This window comes from Cucurbita pepo, chromosome 3, assembly GCF_057944985.1.
Source record: "Cucurbita pepo subsp. pepo isolate OVF chromosome 3, ASM5794498v1, whole genome shotgun sequence".
NCBI classification, from domain to species: Eukaryota; Viridiplantae; Streptophyta; class Magnoliopsida; order Cucurbitales; family Cucurbitaceae; genus Cucurbita; species Cucurbita pepo.
In genome coordinates this window covers 17,147,282-17,168,330 of record NC_141800.1, presented here as the reverse complement: position 1 = coordinate 17,168,330, position 21,049 = coordinate 17,147,282, and the positions used below count along the sequence as shown (strand labels likewise).

At 36.3% G+C, this 21,049-nt stretch overlaps 3 protein-coding genes across 6 annotated transcripts; 2 read left to right on the top strand and 1 right to left on the bottom strand.

Moving 5' to 3' along the window:
* Positions 1 to 579: 579 nt before the first annotated feature.
* Positions 580 to 4,849, bottom strand: LOC111790965 (uncharacterized). Its single transcript, XM_087122052.1, has 4 exons — positions 4,685 to 4,849; positions 4,106 to 4,213; positions 2,169 to 3,979; positions 580 to 1,191 (listed from the first exon to the last, which is right to left on the bottom strand). Exons 3-4 carry the CDS (start codon positions 3,777 to 3,779, stop codon positions 844 to 846), a joined length of 1,959 nt encoding a protein of 652 aa, XP_086978178.1. The 5' UTR covers positions 3,780 to 3,979; positions 4,106 to 4,213; positions 4,685 to 4,849; the 3' UTR covers positions 580 to 843.
* A 2,718-nt stretch (positions 4,850 to 7,567) lies between these two features.
* Positions 7,568 to 14,113, top strand: LOC111791403 (dihydroxy-acid dehydratase, chloroplastic). Of its 2 annotated transcripts, none has more exons than XM_023672727.2 (15): positions 7,568 to 8,263; positions 8,970 to 9,041; positions 9,462 to 9,509; positions 9,948 to 10,102; positions 10,194 to 10,388; positions 10,479 to 10,590; positions 10,727 to 10,796; positions 10,875 to 10,933; positions 11,005 to 11,128; positions 11,651 to 11,721; positions 12,089 to 12,190; positions 12,333 to 12,413; positions 12,801 to 12,959; positions 13,061 to 13,133; positions 13,784 to 14,113. In XM_023672727.2, exons 1-14 carry the CDS (start codon positions 7,700 to 7,702, stop codon positions 13,109 to 13,111), a joined length of 1,863 nt encoding a protein of 620 aa, XP_023528495.2. In that variant the 5' UTR covers positions 7,568 to 7,699; the 3' UTR covers positions 13,112 to 13,133; positions 13,784 to 14,113. The 2 variants fall into 2 exon arrangements, with proteins under 2 accessions (XP_023528495.2, XP_086978500.1); XM_087122374.1 differs by having other exon boundaries at positions 13,703 to 14,113.
* Positions 14,114 to 14,317: 204 nt separating this feature from the next.
* On the top strand, positions 14,318 to 21,008 carry LOC111791348 (uncharacterized). 3 transcript variants are annotated; one of them, XM_023672637.2, is made up of 11 exons: positions 14,318 to 14,491; positions 15,347 to 16,377; positions 17,054 to 17,167; positions 17,379 to 18,042; positions 18,140 to 18,214; positions 18,694 to 18,894; positions 19,075 to 19,172; positions 19,874 to 19,973; positions 20,099 to 20,197; positions 20,281 to 20,409; positions 20,637 to 21,008. In XM_023672637.2, exons 1-10 carry the CDS (start codon positions 14,324 to 14,326, stop codon positions 20,341 to 20,343), a joined length of 2,613 nt encoding a protein of 870 aa, XP_023528405.2. In that variant the 5' UTR covers positions 14,318 to 14,323; the 3' UTR covers positions 20,344 to 20,409; positions 20,637 to 21,008. The 3 variants fall into 3 exon arrangements, with proteins under 3 accessions (XP_023528405.2, XP_023528406.2, XP_086978499.1); XM_087122373.1 differs by lacking the exon at positions 14,318 to 14,491 and adding an exon at positions 14,542 to 14,798; XM_023672638.2 differs by lacking the exon at positions 17,054 to 17,167 and having other exon boundaries at positions 14,322 to 14,491.
* The last annotated feature ends 41 nt before the right edge of the window (positions 21,009 to 21,049 follow it).

Here is a 21,049-nt window from a genome sequence, read left to right as displayed (position 1 = left end):
TGAGAATGTTGGCTTGAGTAAAGCAAACATGGGTGAGAATCCAATGCCCCCAAAAACTTAAGGGTTCCAAGGTTTGTCCACGGAGGGGGCCTAAGATCAGGCCGAAAGGTGTAAACAATGGACAACAAGTGAATATTCCTGTACTACCCCTTGTTGATCCCGAGGGAGAGGCTAAGTTAGCCAAAAGATAGTTATCTGTTGTTCACGGATGCAAGGGGGTTAAAATATCTATTATTTATATTTTATTTATATTAGTAAAATGTATTTAATATTTTTTACGTTTTAAAATAATAAAGTGATGCCTGGTCTACAAAAGGCTTTACTTTTACTTTTTCCCACAGGACGAGGACGAACACATCGCCGCCACGTCAAGGAAACGACAGGTTCCTCGTGTCGGCCATATTGGCCGACAATCCAAACACCTAAACGACAGGCCGGCATAAGCAATCAAGACAGGAAAAAACCTTATCTCAGGCTTCGATTAGACCACCAAGCTGATTAGATTTTGTTCATCATTCTTTTTTCTGGTAAATAAAATAAAATATAAAATATAAAATTGACATTTTTAAATACAAAATATACACGAAAATATTACCCCATGAGCTTGTTAATTAAGAGAACAATGTAAGAAGTGAAAGTAAATGGTGTAAAAATTGTAAAAATTCACAACAGTGTGTTATTCTTTCTACCCGGGCGATGATTTCCTACAAGAATTTCTTCCTTCAAAGTAAACACGAATCGATGAATTTTTAAACGAGTAAAAACTATTTCCTACCTCGTATCTGTTCTTCTAATTTGTTTTGAATGAGCCTCTCACCGGTGTTTCGACTTCCTTTGATTCGATCAATCACGGCGACTTCTCGCTTTCTTTGCTTTGTTCTTTTCCTGCATTTTCTTTTTCTTTGCTTCAGCGGTAACCCAGGTGTAATCACGGGGGATGGCGAATGGGTCTTCGAGAGTTTCTATCCTACTGCTAGAAACACTGGACGATGAACTCGTGCGTTGATACGGGGCTTTTATCCACTGAAACCAAGATGAACTCGAGGCATTTGTGGCGGAAGGGCTCTCCCTGCCTGCTGCTGCAGCTGTAGGGCTTGATGGGGGCGTTGCGAACTCGTCCACCGGTTGAAGTTCTTCATACTTTGTGAAGGTAACAATCACTCTGATGGTTGGAACCACAGGGATGGCAACCTGTATAGAAAGTACAGCATCAATAACTAACTTAACTGAAAAATGCATTCAATCATCCTACTTGCTACCTCCAGCTCGAAACGAACACGGTTTTTCATTAAAAAGAAAAAAAAAACTTCACCATGTTTAAAACTAACGATCGGGAAAGGAAGAAAATGAAAATACGAGTAATCTGACTCGATCTAGCCAACAAATGCCAGAAGGAAATTACTTCTTCATAGCCATCAGGCTGTTCTCGTTCTATGAGTAATGCTATGTGCAGATTGACCAGCCATGATTCAATAACTAACTCACAAGAGCACTGATCAAAGTAACTCATTGGGTATTTAATTAACGCCCTGTCTATCTATATCTATATTTGTGAGATCTCACGTCGGTTGGGGAGGAGAACGAAACACCCTTTATAAGGGCATGAAAACCTTTCCCTAAGAGACGCATTTTAATAACCTTAAGGGAAAGCCTAAAGAGGACAATATTTGCCAACGGTGGGCCTGGGCCATTACCATATCTATATCTATGTATCTGTATCTATATCTATATATGTATAGGTATATATATACACTAAGAAATGATGAGAAAAATTCAGATATCATAGTCTTACTAGCCTCAGAACCATGAAACTTGAGATATTGAGACCAGTAGGTAGGTGTAACACCAGAATCAAACATTATCGACTCGTAAAAGCTAGAGATAACAAGTTAATTATCGGGCTTTGAACGGCAATAACTTAGAAGCGCCACATCGACAGGGAGACGAGCAAAAAGAGCAGGCTTGTGAATGTAAAATCTAAAATATTCAGATCGATCCAATGCTAGCAGACTTCTCTACGCATGCCATATGCAAAATTTCACTTCCCAACTATATATTGAGGGAATACTAGAACCAAGCGAACAATTAAGAAAAAATAACGTGAAAAACTATCTTCCAGTTTTGCTTCGTTAAATATAAAATTCAGCTCAACATAACAAGTACAATACCTTGACTGGAAACGTTCCCAGTGGGAGTTTTGTGGTAAGCAGTTCTCTCAAACGCCGAACCGCCTTGACCTTGTTAGCTAAAATATCCAGCAATGGCAATAGTTCATCGGTTTGTAGAGGAAAGTTCGGAGAGAGCCAAAGAACGGGTCTTAACCCTTTCTTGTACTCGTTTTCGTGACTCCCATCCTTATGCCGATTTTTGCTCTCAGAAGTCGAAGAGGTAGCTCTCGCTTCCCTTCCTCTTCGGTGTTCAGAGACTATCTCAACAGAATGTCTTCCAGGGATGCTGCTATGATTTTCGGTAGGAGAGTCCCCTAGAAGATCACCTACCTTATCATCCATAGAAAGGGAGCTTCTTGGAGGAGCAATCTTCTTTTGTCCTTCGTTTTTGCTATCCCGTTTCCTCCATCCCCCGAACCATCCTTTCTTTTCTGGTCGAATCTCTCCATTTCTACATCCATTTACATCCTCGACAGGAACTTCCCTTTGTTCAACACAACTGTGCCGATGCGCAATAGTCCCGTCACCATTCTCAGAAGAAGCCAAATCAGTTGAATCTAATTTAAGTGCATTCTCAAGTTGCTTTCGTTCATCCTCGGTTAAAATGTCAGCAAACTCCTCGCTCTCAGTTTCATTTTCATTACATGATGTGAAGAATTCATCATCCGTCATTGCCCCAGGGACCCTCCTGGATTTGATACTAACGACCACATTATGCATATCGTATACTTTAGCTTTCCAGGCACCCACCAATTCGGTTTTCTCCTGGCGCCTCCAAGTCAACTGGGGCAAAAGAACAGCCTGAGTGACGTCAATCCCGGGTCTAAATATATTAGTCCGAGACATTGCTGTCACTTCTTGTCTAATCTCTTCTTCAGTTGCTTGAGCACCAGCACCGTCCAAAGCATTCATTACCTCCTTCTCCTTGTGTGAGACCATACAGAGTGAACCAGAAGGTACTTTCCCATCCTCAGTCCCATCGCCAAGAAAAAGAACGCTCTGGTCGGCACGTTGGATCCTAAATCCATCAAAACCAGCCAGTGTCATATCTGCCCTCAAGTTAGCACCTCTTTTCCAAATCTTGTAAGTATCTGAAGGAGCGATTCTAGATATGAAAGGGATCACCGAACTCTCGAAGTGGAATGTGATTTCCATGTAGAAATCCTTCATTCTTCGCATAGTCTCAGTCAAGCGAGGCAATCTCCGACACCATTTTGCCCAAGCCAAAGGCTGGTAGTGCCGAACAATTATCATAGCAATCCCTTCTTGTCTACTGCAAATTGCTTCCTGAAGTGCACTCCAACCATTCTCATTCTGCAAGCTCCAATCTGCCCCTGCAACCATAAGCATTTCGGTAGCAGTCTCATCCCCAAGCTTTACAGCCAAATGCAGTGGAGTATCCCGATTCGGGACATCTCGACAATCAACCATAGCAGAAATGGCCTCAGCCTTGCTTTCCTCAGCTAATGAAGCAGCCTCAGTGTGAATCTCAGAAGGATTGCAAAGCCGAGGAAGGCCTGCAAAGATTCTCTTGAGATTGGTATAATCTCTGGTGGCCACAGCCTTGTGTACCGGACTATGCACATACTTCGAAACATCGATACCAGCCATGGCTCAAGAACATTCAAAATCAACAGTCATTCAACTCAAAAACTCAACAGAGATCAAGAATCACAGGGGAGCACACGAGCAAGGACATAATGATTAAGTAGAAGTAGATTCAACTATGAAGAATAACCCCCAGATCATAATTATCCAACAAAAAGAAGAATTCCTTGAACCCTTTCCGAAGTTCCAGCAGCCACAATTGACTACACCAGACCGTCACGAGAAGACAACCGACAGCCCAATAGAAAACGTTGACGCCAATATCATACAAAGAAGAAAGGTTTATCAAATGGGCCAGTGGCAATATCCTTCAATTCAAGAAATCTCACCTTCTCCTCCTCCTCCTGTGTGCTTCTTCCATGACCCCTCGAGAGACCAAGATTGCAGGAAAAGAGCCAAAACCCCACCCTCTCTCTCTCTCTCCTCTCTTTCTCTCTCTACAAGTAGAAAAAGAACATAAGACCCTTGTGATCCAATCCAGATCAGACAAACCCAAAAACATGCATGTGGGTGCGTGAAGCACGAATTATAAATTGGAAGGGAAAAAAAAAGAACAAAAACAATCAAAAGCAGCCGAATCTGTAAAGAAATGGATAAAAATATGTAAAGGAATCAAGAAAAGAACACAGGAAAAAGCAGGAAAACCCCACCATCCAAGCAATGTTTGTATCAAAAAGACGAACAACAAACAAAAAAATGGTCGCGCAAGCGGTTGGTAGGCAGACAAAGAAAAATTGAAACAGCGAGATCTACGAGAACGTAGAATTGGAGAAAAAATAGTACACGAAAGGGGATTTGGGGAGGTTTTGTCAAAGAGAACAACGCGTTCAAAAATCAAATGAAATCAAATGCATAATAGAAAGCGAAAGAAATTGAAATCCAAGGGTTTTATCTCTCGATAATTTTACCTTCACGAACTGAAAGATTAAGAGATAAGAACACAGCGGAGGGTAAACCGAAGCCGGAAGAACACAGATTGTCCAAAATGGAAAGTCGCCATGTGAGCCAGACTTGCACTTCTACTTCCTCTTTCTTCCTCCTTTCCCCATTCAATTTTCTATTAATTTTACCAAAATTTAGTAACAGACCAAAACTTTTAACACCCTAATAGGTTTTTTTTTTTTTGTTACTGTTTAATTTTTTTAATATTCTTTAATTTTAATATTTTTTTTTAAATAATTGTTTTTGTGCCCTTTATAAAATAAAAACAAATACAAATTAAAAAAATTAATAAATTTTGACTTTTAAAATGGCAATTAGTGCATTAATCTGTTGATTAGTGATTGCTTAATAAAGAAGGTTTCAATTACTTTTTATTCTAAAAAATTTAAGAAATTATTTATTAAAAAAAATACGGTTTCAAATATATTTGAACGTTTATTTATTTATTTAATGAAACGCGTGATTTAGGAGAAAAAAATAGAGCGGAAAATAAAACGCTAGTGGGCTGGATCCGCACCACTCTAAATTTTTTATTGACTTTAATTATTGTATTTATTTTAAAATTTGAATATTTGTCACCTGATTATCCAACGTGATTAAAGCCCTAAATTAGTTGTCACAGCTAATTATGCTTTGTTTATTAATTTAGTTTTTTTTTTTTTTTTTGTACAATTTTAAAAAATTAATTTAACCTGGAAGTAAATACTGTAATAATTTTTAAATTTAATATTTAATTTGAGGAAATTTAAAATTTAGAGTTTAAATACTTGCGATTTAATCACTTTAAATATCAAAATTTATTTATTTTTTCTTTAATATTTTATATAATATTTATAAAACATAAATAAATAGTTGAACAAAGAACCCGTAGTAGAGCGACAGAGGCCCACTAAGGAAAGCCCACTTAGAAAAGCCCATTTGATGGTTCGTCTGTTAGATTTATTTTAATTCAATGAAAAAGTATACTTATTAATAATAAATAAAATCTCATAAAATTTTAATATCAAATATTATAAATATTATTTATTTTCGTAAGGATATTAACGGTATAATTGAATTTGATTGTAAACCCTATTATCCGAGTGATCGAGTTGACTTCTAATAAAAAACAATAACTTTTAATCTAAATATAATTTTTTATTTAAAAAAAAAAAAATTAAACTCGTCTCATACTAAAACGTTTCTATAATTCAACCTTTATAGTCTCAATTGAATATATTAAATTTGTGTGGCTAATATGAACACAATTAATATTTTATTTTATTTATGGGATGGAACTTTGATGTCAAGTGGGACACGACTACTGGACCACCCTCACCAGCGTTCTATCCATTTCGAATCACCCGCAGAGGCACATGGGTCTTGGGCTCAAGCCCCTAACCCGATATCATTATAAATACATAAAATTTAAATCTATACATATTATACATTTATTTTATCATAATTTGCATTGTCGTCACCTGATAGAGGAAAAAGTCGAGGCCACAAAAACTTTATTTCATACATTAAATTATCGTACTTTGCATACATTTAAATAATTTCCTTATTTTAAGTCAATTATTTTACGAGTCTCTCCCATATTCTCATGTAATTTATTATTATTTTTACATTTTTTAAACCATTATGTTTATCCATTTTAATTTAAATATATCTTTTATTTTAAAAATGAAAATATATTTGTTATGGCATAAATTTCAAACTAATTATTTCACTCTAAAAATTTAACTGGGACTTAAAATACACTTTTAAAATTTAATCATTCTAATTTTATTTTAAAAATTTTAAAAAATAATAAAATCTACAAATCTTAAAGGTGCACCTAATAATTATCCCATTGATTAATTAACGTATTTAATACTAATAATTACAAAAACTCCATTGATTAATTAAATATAAAATTGAATTATTTTTTTTAATGATATTGTTAAAATTATTCGTTCATACAAATAAAATTGTCCAAACATAAATTTAAATGGTAATATTCATCAAATCATTTTAGTTAATATTATAATATTTTAAATTATGTATACTTATACAATAACTACATGTGAATAATAGGTATTAAATTAAATAAATAAAATTTATAAAATTATACCCATGTGAATTAAATAAAATAAGTCTCCAAATATTAATTTCTCACTGACTCATTGAGTATAAAATTAAACTATATAATTGAATAGTTTTTTTTTTTTTTTTTTTTTTTTTTTTTTTTTTTAAAGTTATGGTTAAAATTATTCGTTCATTAATTTTAAAATAATCAAATAATTTTAATTAATATTATAATATTTTAAATTATGTATATATATTGAATAAGATAAGAATTATACCCATGTGAACTAAAATGGAATAAGTATAATGTGAATAATTAATGCTAAAATAGTATTAAAAAAGGAAACTATGGATAAGTTGGAATTTTTTTGTCCTTTCTCACCGTTGGTGTGTGTGGGACACAAACTACGAGTGTCCACTGTATTTGTCCCATGGTTTTGTCTTTATATATATTTTTTAATTTTTAAAATGATAATTTATGTCTTATCTAATAATTTATATTTTTATATAGGTTTGACGACAATTAATAAAATAATTAAAATGTATTATTAATATAAATTTTAATTAAAAGAATAGTAATCAATATTTTAAAATTTATAGGTAAAATTAAAAATTAACCTATTAATATTTTATTTAAGAACTTAAATGTAAAAGTTTAATATTTAATATAGTTGATTAATTAAATTAAAAACAAGTTAATTTTTAGAAAAAGAAGGAATAATTAAAAAAAGAAAAGAAAAAAAGAAACCGCTCACAAAGCCAAGATGGGATCGTTTACTAATAAGATTCGATGTCAGCACTCTTCTTATTGTTCTCGAACGAGTATTCTCCTGCCTCCCTGTTGCTATATAGCATTGTAGCCGCAGCCTTCTTAAACCCTGATTCTGCCGCTGCCGCTGCCGCTGCCGCTGCCGTCCCTTTCCGGCGCCAAAATGCAATCGGCGATCATAGCTCCGTCTCCACGCGCCATCCCGTTCACCACAGTCAGACCACCTGTCCATACCAATGTCCGACGAGGTCGTTCCCTCTTTGTCAGAGCCTCGACTTCTAATGTCACTACGCCATCTCCGCCGCCGCCGGTGTCTGTAGACTCTCCATCTCCCAGTTCCCCTGGCGCTCAAAAGCTTAACAAGTACAGCTCTCGCGTTACCGAGCCGAAGTCCCAGGGTGGCTCTCAGGCGATTCTACACGGCGTTGGTCTCTCCGATGACGATCTCAAGAAGCCTCAGATTGGGATTTCGTCGGTATGGTATGAGGGCAATACATGCAATATGCACTTGTTGAAGCTCTCCGAGGCTGTCAAATATGGGGTTAATGCGGCCGGCATGGTTGGCTTTAGGTTCAATACGATTGGCGTTAGTGATGCCATTTCCATGGGGACTAGAGGCATGTGCTATAGCTTGCAGTCGAGGGACTTGATTGCCGATAGCATTGAGACTGTTATGAGTGCTCAGTGGTACGACGGAAATATCTCCATCCCTGGATGTGATAAGAATGTGAGTTTTCGTTCATTTTCTTCCCATTTCCAGCTATTTTTTGCACAGAATCTGGTCGTCTTTTTCATCTTGCTTACTCATATTTGCGGATTGGTTTGAAATTTGAATTCCTTTTTCCCCTTTTCATTTCTCTGTTTTCCTTGTGCCATTCCCGATCGATTAACCTCTATTTGTTAAATTTTGACATCGGTTTGCTGTAAGCTTATGTAAACTATTGTGCATACAGTTCCTCTGTTTAGTTCACTCCTGAAATCTTAGTCAAATTAAAACGAAAACAGGTTAAACCACATCTTTTAGTTTCCAAAATTTGGTGACAGTCTTAAAGACGTTCTTTAAGATTAGAAAACAAAGAACAATGTTAGGAAATACGCACGATTTTTAATATCACAAGAATGTTATATCTTAGATTTTATCGATAATCATTGAGTTTGATCTAGTAGGAGGTAAAGAAAAATCCTTGGAGAAATATTGGTTACATGTCTGTAAAATTGACCTTACTAAACGGGGTGTGATCTTGTGTGGGCACCGGCTTCATTTTTTTTTTCCTTTTCTGATTAACCAGCATGCCGTTTTTTACTTCACCTTTTTTTGCATGAAAATTTAGAAGTCAAGTTACAAAGAAAAGAGAAAAAATCTCCATGAAAAGCATTAGAAGATTTTCTTTTTCCACATTACAACTGTGTACTGATAACTGGCTATTCTACAGATGCCGGGAACAATAATGGCGATGGGTAGGCTGAATCGACCAAGTATTATGGTTTATGGTGGAACCATCAAGGTTTGGGACTTGGATTTTGCTCATATCCAGGACTTGAATATAATCTTTCAATTGATTCTCATGTTTATCATGAAGCTGGTGTTGTGTCTTCTTTCTAAAACTTTGCTAAAAATTATTCACTTGTAAATGGTCTGTATTTAATTTAGCACAATGGAATGTGTTCAATTCGTGTCTTCGATTCCTTGCATTTTTTTTCTCACCATCTTTATCAGAGTAGAACTACAGAAGATGATCAGTTTCAGAGCCTTCACATTTTAAAGAATCATTACTCTGTTTGTTGCTAATAGCTGCATGTTTATCATCCTCATACTTTCACTTAGACACTCGTATTTTGTCCTCATTTGAATTCATGCTAATTAGTGCAAATTTCTGAAGTTGTTTGTAATTTTACATTCTTTTCTGTCGTCTTTTCTTTTGCAGCCCGGTCATTTTCAAGGCAATACATACGACATAGTGTCTGCATTTCAGGTACGTGCATATTAAAGGCAAAGTATGAGAAGTTTTCATTTTTTAGTTATTTCATTTAAAAATCTTAAAATTTATTTATTTTAACATATTAAGTTATTTATGCATTAAAAGCTCGTTATGTATATGTCAAATGCATGAACATAACACTCTTTCAGGGACGATTTCTCTGGGTATGCATAAGCATGCAACTGCTGGAATTAGTACTTTGTAAGAGTTTGCATGCATATATATAAGAACAAAAAAGAATATGGAGCATGGTCATTTGATATCTTTAAGAAATTTAAGAAAGTAGAAAGTAGGTCATTTGAATTTGTTTGTATGTGATATCGAGCTGTATATGTTGATGCCTGTTTAAAAAAATCTTAATGACTGCGTTCGTCAAATTTGTTCTTCCAAATTTTAGGTTCCCATTTAACATCTTTTAATTATGGTACTTAGGTATATGGAGAATATGTTAGCGGGTCAATAAGTGACGAGCAGAGGAAGAGTGTTGTCCGCAACTCCTGCCCAGGGGCTGGGGCTTGTGGTGGTATGTATACAGCTAACACAATGGCTTCTGCTATTGAAACCATGGGCATGTCTCTTCCTTACAGGTAAGCTATATCTCCAGTCCACAACATTAGTTTGGAGCAAAGATATTCTCGAGATTTATCCTATTTCTTATCTGATTCATGTTTCCTAAAGCTCGTCAACACCTGCTGAGGATCCACTAAAGTTGGACGAGTGCCGTTTAGCTGGAAAATATCTTCTGGATCTATTGAAGATGGATTTGAAACCACGGGATATTATTACGGAAAAATCTCTACGAAATGCAATGGTTGTTGTTATGGCTTTGGGTGGTTCCACTAATGCAGTGCTACACTTGATTGCTATAGCAAGGTGAGGAGAGCTTGATGTAAAATTGTTCATCGACGTTCTACTCCTTTTACTATAGATATCTTTGTGGGCTAATGTAATGATTCTTGTCAGGTCTGTTGGTTTGGATTTAACCCTTGATGATTTTCAGAAGGTTAGCGATCGGGTTCCCTTCCTTGCCGATCTTAAGCCTAGTGGAAAATATGTAATGGAGGACATTCACAAGGTCTGGAGTTTATTTTCATCTCATTGCCAGTCATATAAAATGCCACCACTAGTGCTTATGGTTTACTGTAGTATGTACGGGTGCAACAAGTTTACCATCATGCTTCCTGATAAGTATTGAATATTTGTTTTGATAGATTGGAGGAACACCTGCAGTCATTCGCTATCTGTTGGAGAACGAACTTTTAGATGGAGATTGTATGACTGGTATGTTTTAGCAAACACATCCGTGGCATTTGCGTTTTAACTTCTACTTCCATTGGTGATGTTATTTTTTGTTTTCAGTTACGGGAAAGACGCTGGCCGAAAATGCTAAGCTTTTCCTACCTCTATCTGAAGGGCAGGTATGTTGGCTACAATAGAGGTGAAAATCTGAAGGAACACTTTATAACTACCTTTTATGCTTTGAATGCAGGATGTTATCAGAAGCTTGGACAATCCCATCAAGGAAACAGGGCACCTTCAAATATTATATGGCAACCTTGCTCCCGAGGGTTCGGTGGCTAAGATTACTGGCAAGGAGGGGCTATATTTCTCTGGTACCATTTACCGAGCTTTCGAGATGCTTTATGAACCAAAAACGTTATTCACAGTTAAAATTTTGATTCATCTTTGCTTTTAAAAAAATGAGGAAACAACGAACTTTTCATTTAACAACTGCTTTGCCCTCGAATTGTGGTTCTGAATCTCATCATTTATCAGAACGTACATCTTCGTGCCTCCGTGCCACTGTCTAATGCCCGTGTCTTTGGTTGGTAGAGAGTCGGTGTTACAGATGAATCACTACTCAAATTCTTAAAAGACGCTCGTCTTTCTTTCTTTTTCTGTTTTTTTTTTTTTTTTTTTTTTTTTTTTTTTGGATGAGATACAAAGGGTTTCATTCAAAAGGCCAAAGCCAAAAAAGACAACCTTGGGGTTAAAGTGATAAGGCAGAAAAGACGTAGTTTATCTGTATAGCAAGTTTCTCCTTTTTTTAACTTCTGACCCAAATTCTTATAACTTACAAGATATTGCAAAGAATGAAAATAAATCATTCTACCTAAAATAAATCTGTTTTGTAGGTCCTGCCCTTGTTTTTGAAGGGGAAGAAGCGATGATTGCAGCTATAACAGAGGACCCTTCGAGTTTTAAGGTACTGATGACTTTATCCCTATATCTTAGGCTAATAATCTAATCTGATATCTGCATGCAATTCTTAGTTACAGGTTGCAAATTCCACATACTACATAAGTTCATTTTCAAATAATTACATACTAGTACTAATGATAGGTTATATAAATCTATGGTTTTTATACCCATTTGATTACACCATCCAAATATAAATAGTACAATTTTAGGCTCCTTGGTTTCAGGTTTTTATCCCTGAAACCAAGGAGCCTAAAGTTGAACAAGTAATCCATGCACATTTAGATACATTAGACACATATACATATACGTACATACGTACTCGTGTTTTTTTTGGTATGTTGTAATTGAAATCAAATTGTTTAATTACATAGGGACGAACAGTGATCATTAGGGGCGAAGGCCCTAAAGGGGGACCGGGTATGCCGGAAATGTTAACACCAACTAGTGCCATAATGGGTGCAGGTCTGGGGAAGGTATGGTGTTTGAACTCTAAACTCATGTTAGATTTTTGTTTAATTTGTAAAGCATTGCTGTCAAAGTCACGTGTTGGTTACGAAGATGATGACATCCTCTTTGAAGTCAAATTCATCTTTACACTGCCATTGACATCTACAGGAAGTGGCATTGCTTACCGATGGTAGGTTCTCTGGAGGTTCACATGGCTTCGTTGTCGGTCACATATGCCCCGAAGCAGTGGTGCGTTTTGTTTCTCTCTTTTGTTAAATTCTTGAACTTCATTGAAACAGTAGAAGCTTAGTGAGAGTTCAGGGGAAGAAAAGTTTTCGGTTCTATATCCGTTATACGACTGCATTCTTGCAAATATTTTGCGAGAATATATTACTTTTCTGAAATACAAATCTTTTTTGTCGGTAGTATTTTATTTGTTGCAATAAATCATTATGGCGATCGTCGTGTTCGCACACGAAAGAGAGAACCAGAGTGTAGCGAAAACTTTTGGAGTGAAGAATCTAATATTGAAGTTTAGGTTTAGACTAAGAATGCGATCTCTCTTCTTCCTCCTGTCCTTATGCCTTCTCTCTGATCAAATAATGTTTAAGTGCTTCTTCTGTATCCATTTTCCAGGAAGGTGGTCCTATCGGGTTGGTTCAAAATGGCGATATCATCAATGTCGATGTCCAGAACCGGAGAATCGACGTTCAATTATCCGATCAAGAGATGGAAGAACGAAGAAAGAACTGGATTCGACCTGCATACAAGGCTACCAGAGGCGTTCTCCACAAGGTTCGTGTCTTACCATCTCTACGATTCTCGTCTAAAACTGTTTCTCCTTATTTTTAAAAAAAGAAAACAAAACTTCAATCAAAATTGTTCTTCGTTTTCAGTACATCAAGAACGTGCAAGCAGCATCGAGAGGGTGTGTGACAGACGAGTAAGACGACGAACCTTATGGCTGCGGTTAGAGATCTTTCTCTAGTTCACATTTAAGAGTTATACCCCAAATCCAGTCCCTGAGACCACATCCATTTTTCTTCTCTCATTGTTCTCTTTAGTCCAGTTTTTTTTTTTTTTTTTTTTTTTTTTTTTTTTTTTTTTTTTTTTTTCAGTTTTCGAAGACATCCACTTATTGTTTTCTTCACCATTTTGTTGCAAGTCATTTAAAATGATTTCTTCAAAAGAAAAAAAAAAAAAAAAAAAAATTTGCTTATCCATTTAATTTGATAATATTAATTACATTTTTATCTACAAGTACAATTTTGATCGTTTTGTATGTACATGCAATAAAATTTATGAATTTTTCAAGCGATAACTTTACCGTTTATGTATAATTTAGTAACGTTATATTTCTGTATCATACGTGGATTAATTAAGGGATTGGAGATCAAATTTATTTATTAATCATAAAGGCAAATTGTAAAGTTAAAATTTGAGCATAATTTTGAGAATATTTGTGCATACATTCGTTACTTTTTGGAAGATTTACGTTTCATAGAAACTATTTACTTGAGACTGTCATTGGCTCGTAGGTGCTAACACAAATTAGAGTTCGAGCTCTTCTAGAGTGGTATTTATGAAATTGTCTACTTGAGACTGTCACTGGCTTGTAGGTGATGATACAAATTAGAGTTCAAGCTCTTCTAGAGTGATATTTAGCTGATGGCTCAAGCTTCTTCGCCCTCCAACTAATTCAAGGAATAGTCACTGGCTCGTAGATGCTGACACATATTAGAGTTCGAGCTCTTCTAGAGTGGCACCTCATTGATGGTTCAAGGGGCCTTCTTCGCCCTCCAACTAAATTGCATGAGAAAAGCGCAAAGCCAATTCGAGAGATGGTGAAGTTTAGGATCGTTTTGTCCAAATGTAGGCAAATGACATGGTCGATCGAGTCTCTGTTGTAACAAATTTAAAATTATATTAAATTATTGGAATTTTAAAAATATATTAGCGTTACAAAATAAAGTTTAGGAATTTTTTTTTTTTAAAATAACTTGTTTGCAATTAATTTGTATTAAAATACATATTTACATATATGAAAATATAGCGACGGAAATTTGGACCGAAATGAAATGAAAGCCAGAAGTGTTTTAATTGAGCCAAGGTTGCTTTTTTGGACCTCAATATTATCTGGGCCCATATTCAAATATCCGATGCGACCCGACCCGGTTCGCACCAGGGAACACACAGACGGTGGGTTTACAGAAGGGAAGAAAGAGAATGGAGGTGATTGGATGGCCTCACCATCGTCTTCTCCGTCGTACCTGAATTCAACCTGTCGGCTTCTCGCTTGTTTGGATTTGAAAGAGAAACACGCCGAGGTTGATCATTTATTTTGTTTGAGCATTGCATTTTTAGGTTTATTTTGTGAGAGGTTTCTTTTGTGTCGTTTTCTGTTTCTCCTTACATTAACGTATGTTCTGAAAATTATTTACAATGTATTCGATTCGCTCTTTAGATTACCAGAACGTTTATTTTTACAATTATTTTGGCTCCGATTAAGTTCAATGTTTTGCCGAATCAGTTGGTTCTTGAGAAGCGATTAGACCTTTACACACATGGAAAGAGCTGGTGTACTTGTAGGATATTGTTGTCTACCCATTGTGCATTACAAAACATGCTTTCATTGTATGATTTCTTTCATTATATGCATTTGAATTCTCGTAGTTGAATGAAAATCAATTTCTTCTGTACATTTTGTGGTCGGTTTTATCTGCCATAGGAAAAAGGAGTGGGAGATGGATGGATTTCTTGCGTTGATGCTGGATATTTGCCTATGATTACGATTTTTTTTTTTTTTGGGGGGGGGGGGGGGGGGGGGGGGGGAGGGTGGGGAGGCTAAACGGTAAAAAAATCCCGTGCTCTAGACAATGTGTTGATGCTGGATATTTGCATATCTTGTTAATGTATGTTAACTTTTTTCTAGTCTTCTCTTGGTTCATGAATTTCATTTGAATTCTTCCTATTGTTTTTTTTTTTTTGTTAATAAATTTAGATTTTAGTGTTTTATTTGGAAAATCTACCACTGACTGTCAACTCGGTTTCACCGCTCATATTTCCTTTTTCTCTGTTAATATTCACTTAGTTACCATTTAATTCCCAATTGTCCCTTTTTGAGTGTCCTAGTTGGGTGGTACTATAATCTACTGGGAGTTGATCTTTTACCCTCAATGCAGAGTATGAAGGAGATGGAGACTGAATGGATCATGGATGTTCCCGATACACCTGATCGGTTAGCTGCCAGACAAAGTAATGGTGGACATTTTGTTCAAACTGAGACTGATTCATCTTTATCTAATCGTTTAAGAAACCCTGATTTCATGACAGAAAAGGGGATGAATGGCATGAAGGGCCTGGGGGTGCTTGTCAGTGAAAATGGGGATGAGTTGAGATTAGATAGTAGTTCCAAAAATATTCCTGGTGAGAATTTTAAGGGTCATAGAAACACCATTATTCTTTCACCGGGAGAGGATTCAGCATTGAAAAATAATCTGTTACTTAGAAAAGGTGGAAGGGAAAAATATTCATATCAGGGGCCGAAACGTTTTATTTGCCCTCGTCGCTTGGATAAAGGGATAACTATATCTGTTGACTCTCCTTCCAAACCACCACCTTGTCAAGAAAATACCACCGGTCCACAAATAAGAGAACACGATCTTAAGTATAATCCTCAAACGTTTAATCGTAATGTATCTAAGGACTGTAAGATTGAAAACACATCAAATGAACAGTCTGCACGTTACATACCAATTTCTCCAAAGAAACCCAACGTGAACACTAAAGGGAAGGAAAAGGTTGTTGAGGAATCATTCCAAGATGTTGGTTTATCCATGATTCATAGAAAGGGAGTTGAAAAATCCAATAACATTAATACTCGACATGAGAAGCAAGTTTTGGGTCATCGTCAGTTTGCAAGCTCCCCTAGAGCTACTGGGCACAAGAGGTTGGTACGGAATGGTTGTATCTCACCTCATAATGTTACAATAAGAGCAAAGAATTTATCTGAGCAGTGTGAAAAGAGTTCTAGAGCTGTTGATGAGAACAATTTGAGGAACATGCCATCAAACAGTCCATCTTGTCCGATAGATATAAATGATATAGTTGCTGAAGACAATTGTAGTAGCAAAGATAAAGGAAAGGGGATTATGCGTCAGCCTTGTGTATCACATGATAATGATTATGTCAGAGTTATTTCTGCTTCTAGCAGGTAACGAAAGATCATCCCTCATGCTATGCTTTTGCAAAGATTGAAAGTTTTTAGTCAGTGTTGACATAATGCTGAACTCGTGTTTTGCTGCTTATATTCTGTTGTTGTTGGCTGCCTATGAGGTATTGGCAACTGAAATTTTCCTCTTGTGAGTTTATTTATATTTTTGCATGCTCTCACTCATGCTTGGTGGTTCTTTTGAGGTTCTCGTACGTTTTTAGCTATTAAAATCCTTTATCGAAGCTTAACGCTCAACTTTCTTTTGTAATCCTCATACTTTCTTCTCTGTGGAACCCCTTCCCTCTATTGAAAAGGGTGAACCTAGAAGGGGCATCTTTGTTTTATCATTGACCTTAGGATGTTATGACAGGTTATTTATCTTACAAATATTGCCGATTGTTTTTAAAACTTCCTATGTCCTTTAAACAACCTGACAGTTGCATCACAAAATAATTTTGTAGACATCTTGAATCAAGCTATGTTCAATCTTTAGTATTTTACTGTATCCTGGCGTCTTCCGTAGAATTCTTGTTAAGCTACTTACTTTCTCAAAGTTGTTGCATGTTTTCTTTGGGTGTTCTTCATTTTCATTTGGCCTGTGGAAAGTTCTTAGTTCCACTGAACCAGGGATTTTGAACCATATAGATTTGACTCTTTGCTACAATGTACACTGTAGTGCAATAGTTTGGCATCGGGAGACCATGCCGGTCTATTCCATGTTTCCATGCAAGAGACTACAGTCTTGTCATGAATATTTGATTGACACACTACTTTATGACCACTCTTGCAGGTATACAAAACTGCATGGTAATTGTTTTATTGGATTTACAACAACTGAATTTTGTTGGAAATTGAACCCTTATCTGAATATCAGTTAAAATGTAACATCATTTAACAACTTCAGTTATTGATGTCAACACACACTAAAGCTCAGCTTCAATTTTTCTTGTATGGTTGCAGCCTTCAAAAGAAATTTGTTCTGATATCTTATTTGCTTTCAGTGACACGGAAAAGGCTGTTGGAGCTAATCCAGCCCGAACGTCCAGATTAGGTACATCTGAATGTTTTGAAGAAGTAGGTGTTTGGAGAAGAACACATAATCATTCAAGGAAAGGGATTGCCTTGTCTAATCCATCTGGGAGTTCTTTTAAGAAGATAGATAACGTTGGAAGGTTTTCTAATGAAAAAATTGAAATTGTCATGGAGAGACAAATCCCTAGTGGGCAAGAACATGTAGCAGAAACTGATTGTGCAGGAAATGGTGATACATCTCAAAGGGCTTCCAGCATTGTGCCCAAAATAGAACAAACTATTGTACCGATGCATGTTGAAAGCAAACTAAACAAAAAACAAAGGAAACACGGATCAACTTCACAAATTAATACTTCATGCCCCATTCCAGATGTCATGTACCTTGGTACGTCTGAGGAATCTTCAAACTCAAGGTCAACTAGACTCCAGAGTCGAAGAATTCGTGATAGTTTGAATGAAGTTATTGAGGTTGATGAGTTGTCTCCTGAAATGAGACACCCTGTCTCCCAGAATGTTGGCAGCTTAAATGATAACACCTCAGATGCTAGGGCAAGACAACTTGAAGCTGATGAGATGTTGGCTCGTGAACTTCAGGAGCAACTATATCAGGAGATCCCTATTGGAGGAGAAGAGGTGGTTAATTCTTATTTAAGCTGTCCTTATCCATGCTTAATCAGTAACTTACTAATAAAATTCTTAATTTTCATAAGTTTTATGTTTCTGCTTGCAGATTGATGAACATTTAGCTATGGCACTGCAGCAGGTGGAGCATGGACATTTTGCACCCTCCCGCCAGACTTACAGTGTATTATATCCTTTTGACTGTCTTTTTTTTCTTCCTGTGATTCCAACATCTTTGGTCTTTGGAACATTGCCGTCTTAAGTTATTCAATTCTTCAATTTGATATTACAGAGATTATGATTGCAAATTCATTTTGGATGTGTAACCACCTATGCAAGTGAAATTCTTTCTCTCTCCCTCTCTACTTCTTTTCCCTTAAAGTTGAAAACTTATTACCCATGTTTCCCCACAATGTTAATCTATGTCCACAAAGCTAGGGTTAGAATGTCATTGGCATAGCTTTGGCTAATTTATGTCGACCATTCTCCTACATGCATTTTTTTCGTAGATTTGGTGGAAAGATGGCTAACATGTTTTCCTAAAATAGTTTGATCCTTAGTTAATTATCTTTGTTTTTTCAAATGTACAATGTGCCTGGTAAAAGATATTCTTGAATTCGTATCCATCTTCTATCTAAAAGTTGATTGGTTTCCTTTGTTCAGAGTCAGAGGGGCTCACTGGTAGCACAGGCAAATAGACGAACTCGATCTCAATCTTCACAAAACTCTTCTAATATAACACGGACTCGAGTAACCCACTCTACACGTATGGCACAGATGAGGAATCAATTTTTTGGTGGCTCTCATAGAGTGTCAACTAGACAAAGGAATGTTAATTTTCCTGTGCATATGGATTTGGATATGGTAATTACTCGATTCATTCTTTGGTGCTAGGTTAACCAGCTACTTTTTTTCTGTTATATGGACAAGATATATGAAATAGATTCTTGATGGTATGATGACTGTATCTTGCGTATGATTGTTTGTAATGAGATAGTTTATCCTTTACCATATCTAAACCCTGGTAACTTTCTTTTAATACAGAGACTTGATATATTGGAAGCTCTGGAGGCTGCGGTTGGAGAAATGGAAGATGCAAGAATGAATAGGGACATCTTGCACAGCCGGCGTGATTTCAACGAGTAAGATGTCAACCTATTTGAAAACAATTTACAACTTTAGCTAATGTTTTCAGTTAAGTTTGCAAACTTGTTGCAAGATAATAGCGACACTGTTAAATCATGGTATTAAGTAGGAGGTTCTGTGTTCGAACCTTCTAATATCATTTCTTCCTCAACTTTATTTTCCACTTGTTCAAGGTCACAAGTGAGAGGTATTGTTGAAGTATTGATATAAAATTTATCCTAACCCATCATCTTAAGCTTTTGGGTTAGATTGGTGATTTAAAAGACATGATCGTTTATGCACTTAATTTATTATATCATGGAGAAAGGATTGACATTTTATTTCTCGTTTCAGTTAAATAAAGAGTATGCCCATAGAGACTGAAATCTTAGTCATCAGGTGATAAAATGAGAGAATGAAAACTTAAAGCAATTGGCCTGGGTCTGAGTAGTGAAACTATATACATGTGGAACTGATTCTCAAATATGAAACTTCAGCTATTGCAATAATGGGCCGGGGTAAAAGATTTTAAGTCAAAGGTGGAAGTGTAAGGTCATGTCTGAACTAATGCGAAGTTGTATAAATTTAGGCGACCCATTAATTTTGATTACAAATGATGTGGAAATAAGTTCAAACTTAGGTTGTTTGTTGGATAAGAAACCCCTTTGTTCAGTTGTTTTAGATATATGACATTCTTTTTCTTCATTCTTTCTATCAGGAATGATTATGAAATGCTGCTATCCCTTGACGAGAACAATCACCGCCATGCTGGTGCATCGACTAACCGGATTAATAGTTTGCCACAATCTACAGTACAGGTAGGTGGTGGTTCTGCATCCTGGTTTCAGTTGTATTTTCTTTTGTTGATCAAAAACTCATTCTCCGGACCACCAGATCTGCTGGTTTAGCCTGCCCTTGACCTTTTGTCTCCTGTCCTTCTCAGACTAACAGCATGGAAGACCCTTGTGCAATTTGTCTCGATACGCCAGCCATCGGAGATGTCATTCGCCATCTACCTTGCTTACACAAATTTCATAAAGATGTATGCATGCTTTAATAAAGAAGCACCGTTCTCCATTTCAAGCCATAATCACTAACCTCTTCTCTTTCTGTTTGCTGTTTCAGTGTATTGATCCATGGCTACAGAGGCGAACATCATGCCCGGTTTGTAAGTCGTCAATCACCTGATATTAACGGTGATTTCAGGCCTATTACAAATCAGCACACACACTCGTACTCTTTTGTGGAACCAAGGTAAATCAGATCTATTATTTTCATTTTATTTTCTACATTTTGGATGAGAATGTAACAGATGTTTCCATACTGTGGAGACGAGGCCTGAGTTGGGTTTTCTTTATGCTACACATTGTTAAGCAATGTTAGAAAAGTCCTAAAGACTTTTTCCTGGACGACGATGGTCGTCATAAAATGATGCTCTCGTCGTGTATTTTCTCTAATTTTCCCTTCGTCTCGTCGTATAGCCTGTTAGAATAGTTTGTGCTTGAACTCTCGGTCGGAAGCGTAAGACTTCAAAGGTGCAATTCTCCATTGGGGAAGAAGAAAGCCTCCCAGCCTGAGCCTGAATGAGGAGTGGGCATGGTGAAGATTCATAGTATGTATTGACAGGTTCTTATACTTTTATAAGTTAAGGCATTGCCATTGAGCAGGAAAAGCTAATTATTATACCAAACCTGTGAAATATATTGGTGGCCATATAGTTTAGTTGCTTGGGCTGCACAAAATTTAACTGTAAGACTATGCATAGTGCAATTAACCATTCATGTAAAACTGCAACTTTTACCACATCTCTCTAGTAAACTTTATTCGGAATGAATGTACTACCATGATTTATATCGGTTTTGTTTTCGAAATTTATGCTTGTTTTCTTTCCCCT